This window comes from Sparus aurata, chromosome 18, assembly GCF_900880675.1.
Source record: "Sparus aurata chromosome 18, fSpaAur1.1, whole genome shotgun sequence".
NCBI classification, from domain to species: domain Eukaryota; kingdom Metazoa; phylum Chordata; class Actinopteri; order Spariformes; family Sparidae; genus Sparus; species Sparus aurata.
In genome coordinates, this window is record NC_044204.1 from 5,360,971 (window position 1) to 5,382,236 (window position 21,266).

The window sequence follows — 21,266 nt, forward strand, 5'->3', positions numbered from 1 at the left end:
GTTTACTCTGCCTACCTGTGTCTGGGTCCTTGGCGTAAACGACAGCGATGGGTGTTCGGACGGTGGTGTTGTCAAAGACGGTCACCTCGTAGTGGCTGGAGGAGAAGTGAGGGGTTGTCGTTCATGTCCTGTATCATCAGCAGGATGTCTGCCTGACACGACCGCCCGCCGCCGTCCGTTGCCTTCGCCACCATGTTGTACTCGACCTCCTTCTCCCGGTCCAACACGGCCAGAGTGAACAGCTCACCTGAGGAAAGATTTATACAATTCATCAAATAGTTTGTCACCTGGTTTGTACTTTTCTACAGATTACTTTCATGTTTCATTTCACACATTACCCACCTGTTTACATGCAGAATTAAAAGCTCATCAGGCTCAGCTCCAAGTTATCAGGCCTTTCTATTCCGCTAATTAGATTAGATTAGATTTTTCAGGTATCTGTACTTGAGTATTTTTTTCTCTTTTTTTTACTTTTCCTCCCTACATCTGAACAAAAATAGTTAAACTTTTTTTTTTTTTTTTTTTTTTTTTTTTACAATATTCAAAACAGGCTCGTAACTTCAGTTGCACTTAGGGAAATTATCAATTATTTTTATTTGGCGTCATCGCACGCCGCCTTCCCCACATCACAAGACTGATTTCAACCTGTCAGTGCACATCACACACAGCAGATGTAGCAAAATGAAACAATGACATGAAAGACATAAGAAGACGGAGACAGACAAAGAGGGAGACTGGAATGGGGAGAAAAGGCATGTTAGTGTCTTGAATCTCCTTCCCCTGGATTTTCTTATTTTCTCACTTTGTTGCTGCTCAGGACGCTTAAAAACCCAAAATGTGACTGGTTACATGTTTCCAGCCCAGAAGCGATGGACAGCTGAAGATTTTGACCGCTTACTGGCTCTCAACAAAAACTGGTGTAATTGAACTCTTCATCGAATGGGGGCCAACGGATGTCATAGTTCAATCTGCACCACAGTGTTGGGCCCAAAATACTGACTTTAATCAGAACGGAAGAATGGATAAGAGGTGAAACATCTTCAAGAAACTGTCAAGTCCAGTTGTCTACGACACAGCGCTGACTAAATTGCAACATCCTGTCTGCTAGCATGGATAAAAGCTGTTATGACAGAAATGAAGTGTGATGGATGTCAGTGAGAAGCTCCTGGGAGGAAAAAGAAAAGACAGTAGAAATGTTTTTGGCTCTTTTCAGCACAGAGTCTGAGCAGCTGATGGTATCACTTAAACACTCACACTTAGAGGCAGCGCTCATGTTTTGACCCCAAACACACACCATCATACCTGTCCTGTGGTCGAGATGGAACTTGTCTGCGTCAGGGCCGTGGAGGGTGTAGGAGATCTGGCCATTAGCTCCCACGTCTGGATCCGAAGCCGAAACCTTCAGCACAAACATGCTGGAGGGAGAGTTTTCCATCACCGCCTCCGTGTACACCAGCTGGAACACGAGGATAATAACAATAATCAGGCCCCCATTTGCATAGCACTTTTCACAGTCATGCTCCTCAGAGCTGGATAAACAAAACGACACTGCCACTGGGCTCCAGTAATGACAGAAGAAACATTTACAGTCACATTTACAGTTTACTTTACTTTACATCAAGGGTTACATCACAAGGGAAAGTTTTAGCATTCAGATGGTTGTTAGAGAGTCGCCATCAGATGAAATGGTTCCCACAAGGTAGTTTTTGCCGCCACAGGCTGCAGAGTGGGGCCACTAATCATAGGGTTAGTGGCTCACCTCCCACCTCTTCATGTTTAGTGTCCTTGATCGGGATACTAAATGTCAAATAGCTCCTCAACAAGGAGGGCAATTTCCTTTTAAAAGTACAAGTACATTTTTGGTACTTTTCATTAATAGGTACGTGGCTAGTTTAAATGTTTTGTATGTATACAGCCAGCCTAACTTTTGTGCATCATCTGACAGCAGTGAAAATTCACACTTATATCTAATAATTTAAGTTTTTCAGTTTGGTAATGCAAGTCCAGCACAGGCTTTTATACTGTATTGTAGTTACACATTTGCCTCCCTCTTTGGCATTGAGTAGATGTGTGTGAGCAGAAATGATGGTACACTGCTGTTGTGTGTGACGGCACCGGACTTACTGACAGTTTTATTTAGAACATCCTGTCGTTGACTCCACAAATATTTGTTTTTTTGGAAGAAAAAAACTGTTTATACTTGACAAATTCACAATAGTGCGACATTCATTATTTTGCGTGTACAGACTTTCCCTTCAGAATTGATATTGACATGTTTTTGCTTGTGTGTGTGGGCTGCAGACTAAATACAAACAGAGGTGAGCGTTTCAATGTGCTGTATTCAGTTGTAATACTGGAGCTGCGTCAGAGGGAAGGAATTTTCCTCTGAATACATCCAAATATCAATCATTTCATGAGGGTAGTAAAGGTTTTACAAGACATGTTGAAGAATATTTGATAATAGTCGTAAAAACTAATAATTTTCTTCCAAAACCCTCCCACAAAGAGGAGACACTGCGAGGCATTATAAGTGTGATGAAGATTTAACTTTACAGAGAAACGTTACTGGTACGATTAAAGATGAAAAGAAAATGCCGAGAAAGTCAAATTTAAGTTCCTTTAACAGTTCCCAGGAGACAAGAAGACATTTGTCTTGTACATCCTCTTCCGGTTGGGAGTGTGTCTAACAAGCTGTTGTTAACTTTTGATGCATAAATAAGGACAATGTGAGCTTTGATGATTATTATCTGTTTTCTGTCGTTCCTCACCTGCTCACACAGCGGACTGTTGTCGTTGATGTCCAGCACGTGGACGTCTACAACAACCGGCGCCTCAAACTTCCCGTCGGTGGCGGTGACTCTGAGTGTGTATCTGTCTTTGGTCTCTCTGTCCAGACGCTCCTTAACAATCAGACCCCACTCGCCCTCGTCAGCTTGGATGATGGCAAACTGGCCCAGAGGGTCTCCATCTGCATGTGACGAATAAGAGTTTTGATCTGAAAGCATCTTTAATGAGACAAATTAAATGTATAAAGAGACTCATAGATATCAACGTCATGTCGTCTACATTTTTTCTGGAAATCATGGGGATATTTTAGCAACTATGGTTATTTCATTTAAATAATGACTAATCTCAATAAATTAAGTCTTCTGGTTTACATCACATCGACCTAGAGCACGAGACAATTTCCTCAAAAGTTTTGTAGAATTAAAGTCTTAAACAAAGCCTGACCAATATATCGGTTGGCCGATATTGGCCTATCATATATATTTCAGCATCAGCGCTGTCCACAAAAGGTGGAGCGCAGGGTTGATGGGCTAGGTAAAGCAAGACCAGGACTTTGACCTGGGAGACTGCTGTTTGTGTCCAATGAGAAACCACAAGTCAGCAGTGAGTTATTTTAGCTAACGTACTTTAGTTTAACATAGTTAAGATGTTACGTACATAACTTAAGTTAAGCAGACAGCCAACCTGTGCCTAGTTGTTGTTTTGGGAACAATGATATACATCGTTTTGAGAGTGACTTACAAACAACCTTTTCTGTCATTTTTTATTTTTATTTTTTCAAAGATTTTTTTTCAGGCATAGATGGTGGACAGATGAGAAATGGGAGAGAGAGGGGGGAAGTGACATGCAGCAGAGGTCCTCCAGCTGGGATTCGAACCGGGGTCCGCTGCGTATGTGGCATGAGCTCTTAACCACTCCACTACACCCACCTATTCTGTCATTAAGGTATATCATGGAAAGTCTGATTAAGTATTTCTAAAGTCACAGTCATGGTCTTCTATAAGGATAGGAAGTCGCATTACAAATGATACAGAACACATTTTAAGTTAAGGAAGCGTTAAACCAAGTGAAAAAAGCATGAAAGCGTCCTTTAAAAAGCATCACTCTTGTGTTAAAACCCTTGACAGAGTTAAAAGCAAGTGTTTTTGTGATCCTAAATTATAGACAAATATCTCTTGTTGTCATTCTACAGACAAATACAATGTTTGCAATCAGAATGTTTATGCATATGTGTATGAAGCATGTTTGTTTCCTGCGCTGTGATGTCTGTTATTCACATAAAAGAGAAAAAGCCCGTGTCAAAGTTTCTTCTTGGCTGTGCCGTTTGTTGGTTGCCTGCTTTGCATTCATTAAGGCATCTCTCTAACTTTCTATTACCTTCTGAGTAATATAAAGTTTCTTAAATTCCCTGTTTTCTTATTTAATACAAGAGCATTTTTGATATTGAGTTCTGATGGCTTGTTGTTCCTGATGAATAATTCAATCTTTTCTCTTTGCCGTCAGGATCTTTACTCATTCATTTTGTATCATGGGGGACATTAGGCTGACTCACCTGGGTACTTTGCATTTTACTGTTTCCTTTTCTCTCTCAACAACATTTTTTTTCTTCTTTTTTTTTTTTTTTTATGAAAATTTAAGCAGTTTGTTCTCTGACTAGACAGATAACCCTGTCTGGTGAGTATCAGTCTGTTTGCTACATCACAGTCAGTCAGACACCTGTTCGACAGGTGTCATGCGTTGATGGAAGTCTGAACAAACACTTCAACCCCAAGAAGCAAACTGTTTACAGCTATTAAAAGTTGTTGTACAAGTTGTGAGGTTCTCTTTCAGGGACAAAACTTTAAGTTCTACTTTTTATAAACAGCCTGCAGCATTATGAGGGACAGGTCATTATAAACACATGCACATTTTTTTTAAAGGCTGGTGAGGTTTTTTTGGACTGAAGCCGTTGATATTTGATATCTAAGTTGATATGATTTACAAAATCTCCATAAGACATCAATAAGTAGTATTTCCACAAGAATTTTGCTCTTTATTTATTTTGACTTTATTACATCTTACTTTCCTTGCTATAAAGCATCTGAAAACATATTTGGATGAATGTACGTAATTAGTGCTGCAAATAATGATTACCGTATTTTCTCCACAAACAAATAAGTTATTGGTTTATAAAAGGTTACAAAGTGGAGAAAACTGTCAGTGTTTTCCCAAATTTAAATATGACATTTTCAAATCTTGTTTTATCCACAAACCAGTGATATTCAGCTTACTGTCAAAGAGGAGGAATCAAACAGAAGATATTCACATTTAAGAAGCTGGAATCAGAGAAGTTTGACTTTTTTTCTTAAAAAACAAAACAAAACATTGGACCATTTGGAAACGTTTTTGTGGGTCTAGTCAAAACCTGTGGATTGCATGAGAGATCCAGACAATCCTGTCACTGGCCCTGATGTAAAAACTACTGAAAACCAAAGTAATTGAACTTTGTTGTGTGAAACATCAAATCATTAATGTCTGTGGGCAGCTTTAATATCCAATGTTTGCTTCTGTTGTCTTTCTTGGGCGACGACTTCACGTCAGTAAGACCATTTATAAATAATGCCAATGCAAATATTCCTCTGTTACACTTCCTAAAACAATGTTGTGACAGCGAGCCCCTTTAGAAACGGTACAGCTTTGACCGTCTGGAGGAAAATGGAGGATTTGCATTATTATGAGGCTTTGTTTTTGTTGTTAGCTGCAGGCCAGCTCGTTGGTATTCCCATCTCGTCAGCTTGTCAAACTGCTTCTCTATGTGATTAATCTGTGACTGAATAACATAATATCATGACTCAACTGAAGGCGTTTAGCACAAGATTTCATTTCATCTCATTAGTGTCTCGATAAAGCCCACAATGGCGAAAATATTCAGTGGAACAGTAATTTGGCTGACACACACACACACACACACACACACACACTCACCAGTGATGTAACATGTCACAAGGCGGCTCTCCAGTGACACGTCAGCATCTGTGGTCGTCATAGAAATGATGACTTCACCAGGGCTGCTGTTCTCCACCACCGAGCCGCGGTACACATCATCTGAGAACTTGGGCGGGTTGTCGTTCTCGTCAGTCACCGTCACCTCCACCAGGACGCTGGACGACAGCTTGATGTCACCGCCGTGGTCCGTGGCGACCACGTTGAACCTGTAAACCCTGGTTGCCTCGCAGTCTGTCTCCCGTACAGTGGTGATCCAACCGTTCTCTCCATCGATGGAGAATACCTCAGTGATGTCCGCTGTGGTGTCATCAGGTATATTCTCCAAGCTGTAGGTCACAAGACCATTGGTGTCTGTGTCAGGGTCGTTGGCGGTCACCTGCGGGTGAAGATGAACATTTAGTGGAAATGAACTTGTCTGCTGCCTGACTGAGGGTTACCAAATTAGATTGAAATCAGTTAACAGTATATAGCCTTTAATATCTCATATCTATTGAATCATAACAACAGTAAAAACATGAACACGCATATCAGCCATTCAGGCCTCTGTGTCGGTGGCCATCTCAACCTGGCAACACAAAGTGTTGGCATTTGACTACTTGGACATGAGACTCAACAAGCAATTATATGTGCACTTTTGGGAAAACTACATTTTGAATACCTCTTACAAGAAATCTCACACTGTTATACTCTGTCCATCCACAGTGACTATAAGCAAGTCCCAAATATAAAGAATCAAGATTTTCCTGCTCTTACCTGGATAACAGTAGTTCCAGCAGGCAGGTTCTCTGCCAGGAAGGCTCTGTATGGGTTTGCATCAAACACAGGCTGATTATCATTCACATCTTGGACCTGGATGTTGACCGACACCAGAGATGCTACATCACTCCCGTTGTGGCTTCCCTGAGCGATCACATCTATCTGATACCATTTTGTCTTTTCATGATCGATAGTCTTCTGCAGCAGCAAAGTTCCGCTTTCTTTGTCCAGGGTGAACACTTTGTCTTTGTTGCTTTCAAGCGTGTTCCCGTCCACCAGACTGTAAATAAGAGGCATGTCAGAGTCGGCCCTCACAGAACCGATCTCTGTCCCTACAGGGACATCCTCTGCCGCTGAGAAGGTGTAAAGAGGCTCTGAGAACTTTGGAAGAGGAACCTCTGGAGGAACCACTTTGACTTGAACGGGGACTGTGGAGTTGTAGAAAGGAAGGCTGCCATCGCGAGCTTTGACTTTGAAGTTGAAGATCTTGTTTTCCATGCCAACAAGACTCTCTTTGACACTCACAACTCCAGTAAAAGGGTTGATCTCGATGATGTCTTCACTCACCTCTTCAGCTTCATCTACCGTGTAGGTGACGTCTGCATTTTTACCATCATCTGCATCATAAGCCATGATTTGAATGACAGGGGAGCCTTTGTTCACAGTTGATTGAATTGAAACTTGGTATTCTGATGCTTTGAACTGAGGAACATTGTCATTCTCATCTGTGAGAATAATCTTTACTGTGCAGAATGCGACTCTTCCGCCGCCATCTTTGGCCATCACTTTGATAGCGATGACTCTCTGGTTTGGATTCTCTCTGTCCAATGGTTGCGTTGTAACAATCTGGCCATCATTGTCTATGGCGAATTTCTCATCAGCGAGTTTATTTATAATGGTGTAGTCGACGCTGCCGTACGGCCCATCATCAGGGTCGATGGCCGCCAATCGGATCACTCGAGTGCCTGCCTCTGCATTTTCAGCCAGCTCTGCTTCGTAGATGTTCTGCTTGAAGTACGGACTATGCCTGTTGCTGTTCATCATATTAATGTTGACAGGTGCTGTTTTCTGAAACACTCCGTCAGACACTGCTACCGTCAGATTGTAGTAAGGATCCAGATTCCTCTTACAGACGTTAGAAAAGGAGATAATTCCTGAGGATTCATTGATGTTGAAGTACCGGCCTTCATTCCCTGAGAGGATTTTGTACCTGAGGTTATTCAGGTCCCCGGTATCGGGATCTGAAGCTTGGATTTTGATCACTATGTGGCCACACTTTGCCATTTCATCCAGCATGGCTTCGTACTGGGAAGTAACAAAGTCTGGTGGGTTGTCATTGACATCTGTGACATTTATAAGGACAAAGGCTTCACTACTTAAAGGAACAGAGCCATTGTCAGTGGCTTTGATTTTCAATTTAAAGTGCGTTGTGTCTTCATAGTCTAGCACCTGTTTTGTAACGATCAGCCCGCTATGAGGGTCGATCTCAAAGAAATCAGTCTCGTTTCCCTCCGTTTTCACCATCTGAAAGGTAAGATCTTTATTCCTGCCAGAGTCTTGATCAGAGGCTGAAAGTTCTATCACAGACGTACCAATAGGAAGGCCCTCATCAATGATCGCAGAGTAGGTCAGCTTTGAGAAAACTGGCGCGTTATCGTTCACATCCTCCACTTCTATTTCAATGGAGGCCTCAGAGAAAGCTCCGGTCACAGAGTCAGTAGCTCGAACTGTCAACACATGCATGGTTTGGCTCTCATAGTCGAGTGGGTTGGTGACAGTCAACACACCAGTTTTGAAATCGATGTGAAAGTTTTTGGAAGCATTTTCCTCCTCGAGGTTGTAGATGAGTCGATAGCCCTCTGGATTCCTAGCCTGGACGTGTAAGATGGTGGTGAATGGTGGGACGTTTTCTGGGACTTTTAGCGGATACATATGAGTCTGGAAAACTGGGTTGGATTGATTCCTCACTTGAATGCTGAGCTGTGCTGCAGTGCTGAGACTCGGTGCACCCTCGTCCATCGCCAAGACTGTCAACACGTACTTATTCAAAGCTTCAAAGTCAAAAGGCCTTTGAAGGGATATGTCACCTACATCAGGATCTATCCTGAAGAGGTTGTAATCCTCCTCCAGTGAGTACATAATGGATCCATTCTCTCCCAGATCTCTGTCGATAGCTGTTGCTTGATACAAAACATCTCCTGGTTCAGATGCTTCAGAGATCATCATCGAAAAAGGCAAGTTTAGAAACTGTGGAGAGTTGTCATTGACATCATCTATAAAAACCTTGACCTGGGTTGTAGCTGTCCTGGGTGGTGTTCTCATGTCTTGTACCATCACCACTACGTCATAAACATCTTGTAACTCTCGGTCAAAAGGGATACCTGTTGTTTCAAGTACGCCTGATGTCTGCGAAATAGAAAACTTTCCCATAGGGTTTATCACAGAATATAAAAGAGGTTCATTTAAATAACAACCTGTGGTTTTGAGTGCTGCCAAAGTTTTGACCGTCTTTAGGTTTTCTGTAACGCTAGCTGAATACACTTTCTGTTCAAATTCAAGATCGCTGGCTGTGAGGTTTGCTACATTTATCTTGACGGTTGCCATGTCTTTGTAGAGGCCGTCGGAGGCTTTGATGAGCAGTTCGTAAAACGACATAAATTCAGACACATCGCTCACGGTGATGATTCCAGAGTTGGGATGAATTGAAAAGACATTGTGAAGATTCCCCTCGGTGATGCTGTATGAGACTGTCGAGTCTGCATCATGGGCCATGACGCGCACAACCTCTGTATCTCTGACAGCTGGGAAGATGATGGATGACTCGTACACAGGTGAGGTGAATTGTGGCGGGCAGTCATTCAGGTCCAGGACGCGAACACTGACCTTGGCAGGCTCCGCTGCGTACAGCGATGGTTCCCCTGAGTCCTTTACCTGCACACTGAAGTGATACTCTGCCTTGGCTTCAAAGTCAAGTGGTGAAATTAAAGAGATGGTGCCCATACTTGAGTCTATCTTGAAGACGTTCAGGGCCTCTGGTTCGAGTATCTCATACACCAGCAGAGAATTTGCATCTTTGTCTTCATCGGAAGCCTGGATGACCAGAGGGGTGTTTCTTTCCCCCATAACAATGCTGTTAATGTGAGCTGACTCACTTATTTGCCCCAGGTACTCCCTCTGATGAAAAACAGGAGCACTGTCGTTCTCGTCAATCACGTAGATGTAAACTACAGTCTTTGACGAGGCTCCAGCTGTGGTGGAAGCTGTAACTTTGAGCTTGTATGAGGCACAGTTCTCAAAATCTAGGTGCTTCTGGATTGAAATCAACCCTGTGTAGGGGTTGATGTGAAATGTCCCATTTGGGTTACCACTTTCTATCCCATAATACACTGCAGCAGGGCTGGAGGCTGAGATTGTGACCACTGGTGTTCCAAGGGCACTTAATTCACTAATCTCTGTGAGGTATTCGTCCGAGGGGAAGGCAGGTGGGGTTTGGTCGGAGATGCGGACGTGAACATGGACGGAGCAGAGGTCACTGCGCTGAGGGAAACCCTGATCAGTGGCCTTCACTGTCAAGTGGAACTGGTCCTGAGGCTGAAGGTCCAAAGGTTTGGACACACTGATGGAGCCCAGCTCTGGATCTATGGAGAAGATGCTGTTGATATTCCCTGCAGGAAAAGAAATAATGTGTTACAGATATAAATCAGCTTCAAAATGTGATCAATGCGTTTGTGCGTTTGAGTTTCACTTTCCACTATTTTTCCACTACTTTTTTTGATTTTTTTCTCCTACTCCTGTCTTACGATTCTTGTGTTAGTGTTTTATTTGCACACATGAGAGTGCATAAAATTCAGATAATATAAAGAAAACAGATGTGTTGGGAGTGGTCAAGAAGCAATCAGGCTGCAAAAAAAAAAGGAAGAAGGGAACAAGGAATAGTTGTGCCCATGCTGCCTCGTAAAATTGTAAATTATTGTTGTTAAACTTTAGTTTGTGTAAGGATTAAACAAGCTGGATGTAATGTGTAAATTGGGGAATTATTAGAGGTAAATTTTGTTACCTTTTGACAGGGCCAGACCTTCTAAAAGGTAAAAAATACACAAGAGTTGTATTGATCATTTCATCTGACTTATTGCAAGAAAGGGGAGATTAAATATTACCTAGGAACAAGATGAATCAAATTATCAGATCAAAGTTTTAAATTACTTATGTCATGATTTTAATAGATTAGAGTGTAAATTTCATGATTCTTTCTGCTTTGAAAGTACTCATTTAATTTAAATCTTACATTTATCTTATCCTACTGGTTGATTCTTTTTCAGTATAAAAAAAGAAAAAGATGTTCTTTGCTGCAAACAGGTTTCACTGCTTTGACCATATGTGATAAGCGATATCCCCTGAATAACTCTTACAATATTGCAAGAGGATGCGAGCTGTAGCACACAGCTTTTCCACAATTCTTGTGAAGTAAACAGAGACAGTCACACTTTCATCTCTCAGGTATCAACATTGTGCCCTCAAACCCTGTCTCAGTGGAGCTAAGGAGTCAGCAATTGCAGGCTGTGGCTGTATGGGAAAGCTCGAGTAGGTAAACATTAAAAACATGGTGGCAGCTTCCAGAGGGTATAAATCTCCACTGACTGAATGTAAATCAGGGTGATGCAAAAAAGGAGCTCATAAAAGATAAAAAGTGTCCCTCTGCTACTCACCTGAGTGCAGAGAGTAGCTGATGTCAGCGTTGCTGCCCATGTCCTTGTCCAGAGCCTTGACCCTGATGACCTCAGAGCCTGTGGGGGCCTGGTTGGAGACGCTGGCTTCGTAGCGGGGGCTGAGGAACGCTGGTGAATGATCGTTACAGTCCTCCACCTGAACCACCACCTTCACAAAGTTCCTCTTCACTGGGATCTCCTGGTCACGCACCTGAGGAGGAGCAAAGAAATGTTTGAGTGTTTAATACTGGAGGTGTACTTTGTGTGCTATGTTCTATTTAACAAATGTTACTAAAGCTATATTTTCTGAGCACAGCTTCAGTCATTACTTTGAGAATGTTTCTCATTATTTAGAGAAACCAAGTCATTATTTTGTGATGGTCATTATTTTGATATAGTTTCCATTTATAATGACTACCAGGATCTCTTTTTGTCATTGCATTACTAGAAATTGCCCTCAAAAGATGTCTTTTTATTAAAATAAGGATCTATACAACAGATGTTGTATTTGGAATAATACCTCTACAGTTACAATAGATACAATCACATAAAGGTGAAGAAAGGAGCATATCTTGTGTGAATGCTGCTACAGTAACAAAGCTTATCACTGACTATCCTTCATTGTGAGTTTCAACATTTCTCTATATTTTTCGCTGACTATAACATTGATAGCTCAGATGTATTTGGGTCTGTTTAATTTTATCCTGTGTCTAATTGTTCAACACTATGTCACGTGTAACTAATACACATTATAGATATCTTCATAAGCGTGTGTTATACTGAAATAACTGTCTCATTACCATCACAATCAGTGTATGAACAGAGATGGTCTCGTAGTCCAGCTCCTCCGTCATCACCAGGACTCCACTCTTTGGGTCCAGATGGAAGAACTTGGTGCTGTCTGGATGGAGGCTGCTGTGGATGGAGTACACGAGCTTACTGTTGGTGTCGGCGTCCTGCGCGCTGATCTGAAGGATGTCCTTCCAGGGGGATGTGTCCTCAGGAACCCTCACCTTAAAAACACACAGAGGCGGACAAGGGGAAAAAACAGGTTGTGAAGAGTGGATATAAAAATTAATTTGTAGACTTTGACGTTTCAATTTAAATCACAATATTTATTCATAAAGGTGGTCTGACAAAGGACAGAAAACATTTGGGGACAAGTAATGGTTCTGTAAGCGCAATAATTCCAGAGACGGGAGCAGAGAGGCCCTTGATTACTGTGATTTAGAAAACAACAATGATGCAGTGGTTGTACTGTTGGTTTAATTTCCTGATAATCACAGGAAATAATGCCTGCAGAGGTTAAAATAATTCCAAACACGTCTCTAAATTTAAATTTAAAGTGGTTTCTAACCCGCCCCCTGGTAACCACAAAAACCAGACCAATCAATAAATCATGGCCTATCAATCCTTATGTGAATTATCAGTCTACAATAGTGTGAGTCTATCTTTATTCAAGAGCTTTCACTTCGAGAGCATGACTTATTGATTTCACATTCAGATTCTGTAATCCTTCACTCAAACCCCACCCCTCAGACTCAAACAGCTGTTCAAATTGAAAGCTTACGCTCTTGAATATAAATAGGAGAAAGAGCGCCACACTATAGCTCTTAGTCAAGAAAAATAAGAGCAAAACAGACACAAAGAACAACAGAGGTGATACTCATAAATCCAACATGTCAAATCTAAATCATAAAACATCTGATGTTGCTGTTGGCTTAATTTAGTGTTAGTGGTAGGGTTAGGGTTAGGCTAACCCTTACCCTAATCCTACCTTATTATATTGGAAGACATGTATTTGTCTGTTGTGTCTGCAGGGAGCTTTGATGGTTTTGTTGTATAAAACACATTCTTGCCACCAGAGAGGACCAACTCTCAGTGCTGCATTGCACACCTGGTTACATCTCTGACATACCCCTAATTATGTCTGAAGACTGTCCTTTCAGGTATAATACACCCACCACTCTGAATTTCATACTCAAATAAAACTCTACGAGATCTTCCTCGTTTCTTACCTCGTACAGCGGCTTCAGGAAGACCGGACGATGCTCATTCATGTCCAGCACACGGATGTAGGCCTGCAGTTCGGAGATGGAATACACAGGGTTTTGAAAAATGGATGCTCAGCATGAACAACATCAAATATGGAAGGTGGCTTGTCAGAACTGATTCACACGCAGCACCTGAGGTGTTGATGTTGCAGGACTTAAGATTAGATTCTGAACCAGAGATTTTCAGACTTAGACAAGGACGTAGGTAAAGGTGTTCCAACTGAAGCTGCAGGTACAGCTCAGTGGGTTGATTTGCAGGATGACTTATTGTTTTCTTAACTTTTTTTTTTTAGTAGCTTAGCTTTATAATCTATAATCAAAGGACACCTTAACACCTTTTATTTAGTCATCAGAGATGCGTTTCATAAAATGAACTTAAGTAGACTTTATAACATTCTTAATGGATTTAATCTTCATTAAAACTATTTTCAGACAATTCTTTCCTTATTTCCTGAGTCAGTTAGTAGCCAGAAGTCCTTCACTTGTTTCAAACATGAGACATGTTTTGGAGAATGTCATGTTTCTGACCTGTGTGGTGGCGGTGTGGTGGCCATCGGTGACCCGAACAGTCATGTTGTAGTTGGAGCGTCGAGCAGCATCGAGCCGGCGGGCGATTGAGATGGTTCCCATATTTCTCTGGATGTCAAAGTCCTTGTCCTCATCGCCACCTGAGAGACAGAGACGGATAAGAGAGAGAAAAAGAGAGGTTTGTTCCATCAGGTGTTGCTGCTACAGTATGTGGGGTTATGAATCAGGCCGTGTCCATCTGTCAGATGTAATGTCTCAGATGATGTGTCAGACTCTGCAGGTCTGATTTTGAATGGTTGCAGGGATGATGAATCTTGGCATAGACCTCCAGAGTATGAAGAATGGCAGTGATTTCCCTGTGGGTGGCGCTGTAATTAATGAGCAACTTTCTAACTTTGAAATAGCTAAAATTCCTTTAGCTACAGTCACATTCTGGAGAAACTTTAGAAAATTAAAGTAGTTAAAGCACCTGTTATGAATGTAACTATTTATGTTGTTACAGAATCAAACTTGTCAGAGAGTATGAGCCAATGCTGAGGGAGAGATTTAAAGCCAAACAATGCTTCATCTCACCTGGCTTAATTGTCCAAACTGACCTTTGAAGATTTGACGTTTTGTAGAAAGGTAGTTTGGTATCAGTGATAAACTCATCCTGTTAGAATTATTGAATACAACTTGAACAAAAAACAGAGAGACACAGAAAAGAGAGAAAAATGCATTTTTCTTTCCTGCATATAAATCCATCCATCACAACGGGACATTTTGATGGCCTCATATTTACACACAGGGCTGAGAAACCAACTGAGACACCGATACCAACAGCAACAGTACTGTCTGTCTGATCACCTGTCTGCCTCTCTGTCTGAGTGTCTATCTGGAAACTGACACATTGAGGGCGTGATATATTTTATTTTCATCAAAAGATAAACATAACAAGGCTTTTGTACTGTGTGCTAAGCAGTGTGTTTGTGTTTGTCAAGGAGAGAAGATAGGACTAGAAAAACGCAGCTAGTACAAGTATACTGAAACTGTTTTGAATGTTCAAAATGGATATGAACTGACATTGTATATTTTATATAATATTACTTGTTACTTAATCGCTGGCGTTCTATTAGGAGATGTATTTAATATGTCTACATCATCGGTGGGCATTCGTGACTGCTGCATTTTAGTAGTCGATGCAATTAACTGCAGTAGAGTTACATTTTCTTCACTCATTAAATTCTCATCAAAAACATCTTAAATGCAAGCAGTAATGAGTGAACTTACATAAGTGGGACCAGCCTGGATGTAGGCAAATATCAGAGCCCTCAGTTGGCTCTTAAAGGCTGTCTACGAATGACTGAATGATGATCTGACAGGGCTAAACTCCCAGCATGCTGAGCTGTGTGATCACATTAAAACTTGAGGTGTTCAGAAGTGGTTTTATTTTGTTAATGTATCACTATTATCCCATTTATCTGTTTATTCACTGATGGCAGGCATGATTGTTTTTCTTCTTTTCTTTGTCACAAAGACACATACTGTGTTTTAAATCTGCTGCAACACTGACTCACTCTGCCCATCTGTTTCCCTTTATCCTTGATTCCTTCTCTTTCTTTCCTTCACTCATCCCTCATTTTTCTACACCTCCTTTGTTTTTCTTGCTTCATGTATTCCTTCTCTTGCTCTCAGTATCTTTCTCGCTCTCTCCCAGCAGGCTGGGTACATGTACATGAGGAAGGTAAACCTCATGCCTGCTCAGCCAGATGGTGTTTATTATTAAGATATCCACCTTGTGAAGGGATAAACACACACACGGCCACACATTTATTCCTCTACATATGTTTCTATTAATATAAATGATGGTTGAGGCTGCACTCTGTCACCACTTCATTTTAATGTACATATATTTCTCTCATTTTCTACCCTTTGCTCTTTTTTTCTTTTCTTCTACCCTCTCTTACACAAACACCAACACACGCACTCTGCTCACTCTCTCTGTTCGCTCTTGATCGAGAGATAATTGGGTCATCCAAAGGTCTTTTTCTGTCAGTTACTTCTTAATGATCGAGCTGAAACCCCGCAGGCTAACCAGCCACATTGACAGGTCTGTTAAACTGATTTAGATTTCGAAACTCATGGATTGACTTCCTATAATATGCACATCAGCAGCCGGGAAGCCCCGCATGAAGAGGAAAATGGCTGAATCAGACCCAGTATCGTATAGAGAGAGAGAGGTATGGTACTGTAAAAGCAATTTTTCACTTTACTGATCATCTGCGTGAAGATATGGCATACCCTGCAAGGTTGGAGGTTGCATTCCCTCTGGGGCCAGCCATGCAAAAGATATCCTCTACTCATGGTACTGTGAGAAATATAGTGCATGTCAAATAGGAAACAGGAAAAATGGTCTTCTACGCAGGAATTTCACTGACATTTTGATCCATCTATCCATTCTTCCATCCATCTTCTAGATGTTTATCCTGGTCAGGGTTTAGCGACCTGGTGCCCATCAGTCATTTCACAGGCTATTCTCGACTTTCCCACTTCACTACTTGCTTGTATGTAGCTTAGCTGGCCACATGCGTGAAGATCAAGTACAGAGCAGAAAGGAGGGTCACGGTCGAGAGGAAGAAGTCAATGAACAACAAAACCTCCGAAGACACTAATTCATCTGATAGATATCACTATGAAACTTCCCCTGTTAATTACCTACAATAAGACAATTATTAGTTCTACAAAATGTTATCTTTGAATAAGCAAAGGAAGAATGAAATATAATATATGTAATTAAAAAAGCACTGATTTGCATAAATGTCCAGAACAGCAATCTCAGAATCAGAATCAGAATCAGAATACTTTATTAATCCCCGGGGGAAAATCGTTTTTGTTACAATTTCCCCCCGGAGATGAATAACTTATTCAGATTCTGAGATTGATTCTGATTCTGATTCTGAAATCTGAACATTAGATAAAGCCAGATTCAAATTCTTCTCAAATTTCATCTTGTTCACACACTAAAGTCAAAGGTTTTTACAGAGGGAATCACTTTTATTGATCTATGCTCCCTAAGATTTGAGTCAATTCAAGTCATTGTTTCAATGACTTGCAACTTGACTCGAAAATAAGTCACTTGAGACTCGATGCACACTTGGAAGTTAAAGAGTGACCTGACTTGACTGTGAGGATTCAAATGACTTTTTGAGAGCTTTACTGACATTAAGCACAAATAGATGCAGTCAGGAATGTATATATAGGACAATAATTAACATACACAACTGCTTAGAAGTTTCAAGTGCCTTCCTCTTCATACCATTGATGGAAATGTACAGCTCATTGTTAATTGTCATCAAAGTGATACATGCAAGAATCCATTAACATTATCCATAAATCTCCATACAGACAAACATTTATCCAGTACAACAAAACAGTCCGTCCAGCGATTCCTGTCCACTAGTAGAAAATCCATACTTAATTGTAAGTAACCATAGCAAAAAGGTGGTAGGTAAAGGTAATAGAAGACCAAGGCAGATTTTGGTGACCTATAAAACCTTCGCTCTAAAAAAGGCTCCTACGAATACAGGGACAGGAGGAAAAAGAAAGATTCTCATTTCAGTCAAAGGTCTTTGTGTCAGTTGCCAGTTAGTTTACAGCTCACCTTCATACAGTTGGACCACTGGCATTTTTGGGCGAATAAACTTAGACTGAAGATACATTATCATGGGCAAAGTTGCACCAACCATGCTTTCTGATCCCACATTTGCCCTTCACTCCATAGCGAGGTATCTCAATAAACTACTGGAATAGACTGCCACATAGCCCTCAGATGATAAATCGCAATGATCTAGGAGACAAGCTGACCTTTCCTCAAGCCCAGCATGGAGCCAAATTCCATACAAATATCAAAATCTAAAGGGCACCTAGTAATCACGTTATCGATTCTTTTCATTTCTTCAGGTTTGAATGATGGTACGACCCATCCTCTAGCGCTCCCCTCAGGACAAACTTAAATTTCGTTGCTGCACGTTGTTTGAGGAAGCCGCATGTTGTTTGTTGAGGAAGTTTGCAGTGGTTCCTTCGTGGTGGAGCTCAGGGTTTTAACTGTTGTGTGTAACCCAGTGAGATATTTTAATTTGTAGTGGCCGATACAAATAAAGCTGACTTGTATGAAAAATGTTCAATCCTTATTCCACCATGTAGGATCAGTACATAAAATGATTGAATACAAAGCATTCTGAACAAGATGCTTCTGAACTGGATATAAGTTCAGACTCGTGATCGTCAAAGAGTAAGAGCAGACAGTCCCTTCAGGGCAAGTTGAGGAGGTGAGGTTGAAATGAGCATGAAACAGATGTCCTTTCCAACTGCAACTTCCTCTACTAAATGCTCCAAGGCATATACAAGAAGGTTTAATTTCTCAACCTGTTCTGCCTCAGGTTCAACTCCAGTTGCCTGAACTGCATCAGCAGCCACATCTCGTCTTCACTGCCCTGAACACACACAATCAGGTCAATGTTCCTGCAGAGAGAACATCATTTTCTCTAATTCGATCTGCAGTTGTACTCTTTGGAGTCACTGCTCAGAGATCATGACAACCACTGAGGGTCAGGTATGAAGATCGATTGGGTCTTCCCTTTGATACTCTTTGTCTTCACCCCTGCTGCAGGATTCAGTTAGAAAAACTTAGACCAAAGTGTGACAAATGGTCAAACTTCACTGAATGGACGCAAACCGCAAATTACTACATAAAGTTTGGCCAGTGTTTCATGAGGCAGCATTTCTTCAGAAATCTCACACCGCAATACCACAGCTTCCATCCTGACCCTGGCCGGTGTGACAGTTCAGACAAAGGTATAATACGTGATCACTATCAGGTGACCACATAAAAGAAATCAAAGGAGAATGCTGATACATTTTAAGTTGTGTGTGAATGTTGGTTGTTTGCAAATTATTCATTCAGAAAAAAAAGGATCAGACGCCCGTTAATGTGAGGTTCTTAAATGTGACTGTTTCATACAGGTTAAACCAATGAGATTATCCCATGCTAATTAGTGAGTTTAAAATTTCCATTAAGTCAAAATGTTTTTTAATCACACATACTAAGCTCCATAACTAATCTATACTTCAGTATAAGTTATCTTGTAGGGTATTCTTGATGTTTTTTGGGGGTTGTCATTTCCTAGAAAACCAAATTTCATGACACTGCCATGAATGCATAAAAAGAAGTGTTGAGAGCTTGACTATATTTACTTTTTTGTGATGAAACTGGATCATATTTTATGGAGGAAGTAGTTTATCTTGTCCTCCAGCTTCTCCGCCTCAACTCTGGTTAGATAGCTTCACTCCTTTATACCCAATTTACCCTATTTTCCCCCTTGCGGATGAAAAGTATTTATTTTCAGATTTTTGTTAATGTAACTACTAAGTACTGCTAACAGGCAGACTCCAAATGAACACCATGGGACTGGGGCTGTATACAGCGTCCAAGAATGACAGGGGCCAGTTACAGCACAGAGGTGATTTTTGGACTTTACTGAGAGACTTAAATCGGTGGCTGTGTTTCTAAATTGCTGCTATGAAGCTGATGTTAGCAGTCATATTTGCTGACTCAACCCTGGAGTGCCAGGAGCCAAACCTGGAAAGAAAAGTGCCTCAATAGTGTATCCCCTTTTGTCAAACTGGCCTTTTAGACTTTGATGTTTTGCCTTTGTTCACTGGGAGCTGCCATCTGGGCAGAGTGAGCCTGATGATGGTGATGATGGTGATGCTGATGATGATGAGTGATGACTACTCATTCTATGAAGAACATCATGTACATTTAGCAGCATCGGCTACCGCAATGCCAATCAGTATCCACAGCAGTGCCTCCTGCCTGTTTCTACAGGAAACATGTTACTAAGCCAAATCTAGTAGCACTCGCTGTTTCACAGGAACTATAAAGAAGCTCTATCAATTTGTAGCAATCTACATGTATTATTCACATTTTTATTGGCCATTTCTGAGAGGGTTGTTACAACAAATGATAAATGAGACCTTCCCTGTCTCTCTTGGTTGCCTATACAAGCCTGTGAGTGATTTCTTTAAGTTGTTTAATGCTGCTAGACTGCTAACACAGAGCAACAAAAGTTATTATTAGTTAATATTGTAGCAGACTACATTTCTAAACTAATGACCGGCTTCCAGCACAGCACAGAAGCTCCACAGACCCTCTTTAAGAAGTGCTTGTAGGCAGATTTAGTTCCCCTTGAATGAAGTCAGCAAAAGTGGTAACTCTTAAAAATAAGACAAATAAGCACATTTCAAAAATGAACTATTTCATTTAATGGTTATCCAATCCTTAAATGGAAGTGAATTTTATTTTTCATTCTCACTGCATTGCTTTGAATCAGGACACACTGATGGAATTAGACCTAAAGAGGCTGAACTCGTCCGCTCCAAGCAGATGCTCAACCCTCCCCCCTGCAGGGGACAGACCTCGTCCACCAGCAGAGGGTCACAGCTTCGGACCTGCAGGTGCTGACCCTCGTTCTGACCACATCGCACCCAGCTGGGACCCACTCCGGCACACAGATCACAGTCCAGTGAAGCCGGAGGGATGCTGCATCCATCGACAAATAACAAAGCCCTCGCCTGATCTTTCATATCCTGTTCCGGGGTTTGTGTTTTCACTTTGCCTCTAAACGCAGCAAGTTGTTTTTGTGCAGATTCACAGGAGTCTTTGAGTTATTTTGACAGTGAGGGAAGTCTTCATTTGTCTCCCTGAGTTATCTCATGGCCAGAGAGGCTCGATAGGCATCTGGACTCTGCTGGAGAAGGGGAAGGTAAAGCGGGGCAATGAATACCTGATCATATCTGCACGGGAGAGGAGTCCTGTAACACAACAACATTCCTTCATCTACCAACACCAAGATGAGGGTCACTGATACACCACTGTGGGGCAAACTGGGGAGGAATAGAGCAGAAATTAAATAACGTGGCTAGGCTCCAGTCTCATCATGTTCTCTTCAGAGAAGTGAAGATTGTTGATCTGTTTGATCGTTGAACAGTTGACGAGCCATTAGTGATAATTACTGAGTTGTGTTCATAGACCACACAGATAGAAAACGCTGCACAATTACCAAAACGAACAAATGTATTTAGCTCTAATTGACTGAACACAGAGCAGTCAAAACTACTGCGAAAAAATAGATAACAAGGCTGATGTGGGAGGGAGCCAAATACATTCATTTAACTAGCACTATACACAAGTTTTTAATTATACTTTAACTTCAGTTTGAATCCGATGAGGCGTCATAATTCTACTCTGCTATAATTTTGTACTTCACGTCTTCAAGTTTCTAAAAACAACAGACCTTTGTCATTTATTTTGTTGAGTTGTGTACTAACATTATCCCAAATGTTTTCTACAATGCTCAAACCCTGAGAAATCCACAAGTTTAATTACATGTTGCACGCAGCACGCTTAATA

The 21,266-nt window shown here is 41.2% G+C and overlaps 1 protein-coding gene across 1 annotated transcript in view; it reads right to left on the reverse strand.

Annotated features, from left to right (window-relative positions):
• Positions 1-21,266, reverse strand: part of LOC115569303 (protocadherin Fat 2-like) — a 65,879-nt gene that overhangs the window by 7,233 nt on the left and 37,380 nt on the right. Inside the window, 10 exon segments of the mRNA XM_030397333.1 lie at positions 16-107; positions 109-247; positions 1,303-1,456; positions 2,769-2,968; positions 5,752-6,148; positions 6,526-10,193; positions 11,235-11,445; positions 12,035-12,247; positions 13,253-13,315; positions 13,817-13,956. Of these exon segments, the coding sequence (XP_030253193.1) occupies positions 16-107; positions 109-247; positions 1,303-1,456; positions 2,769-2,968; positions 5,752-6,148; positions 6,526-10,193; positions 11,235-11,445; positions 12,035-12,247; positions 13,253-13,315; positions 13,817-13,956 (5,277 nt within the window).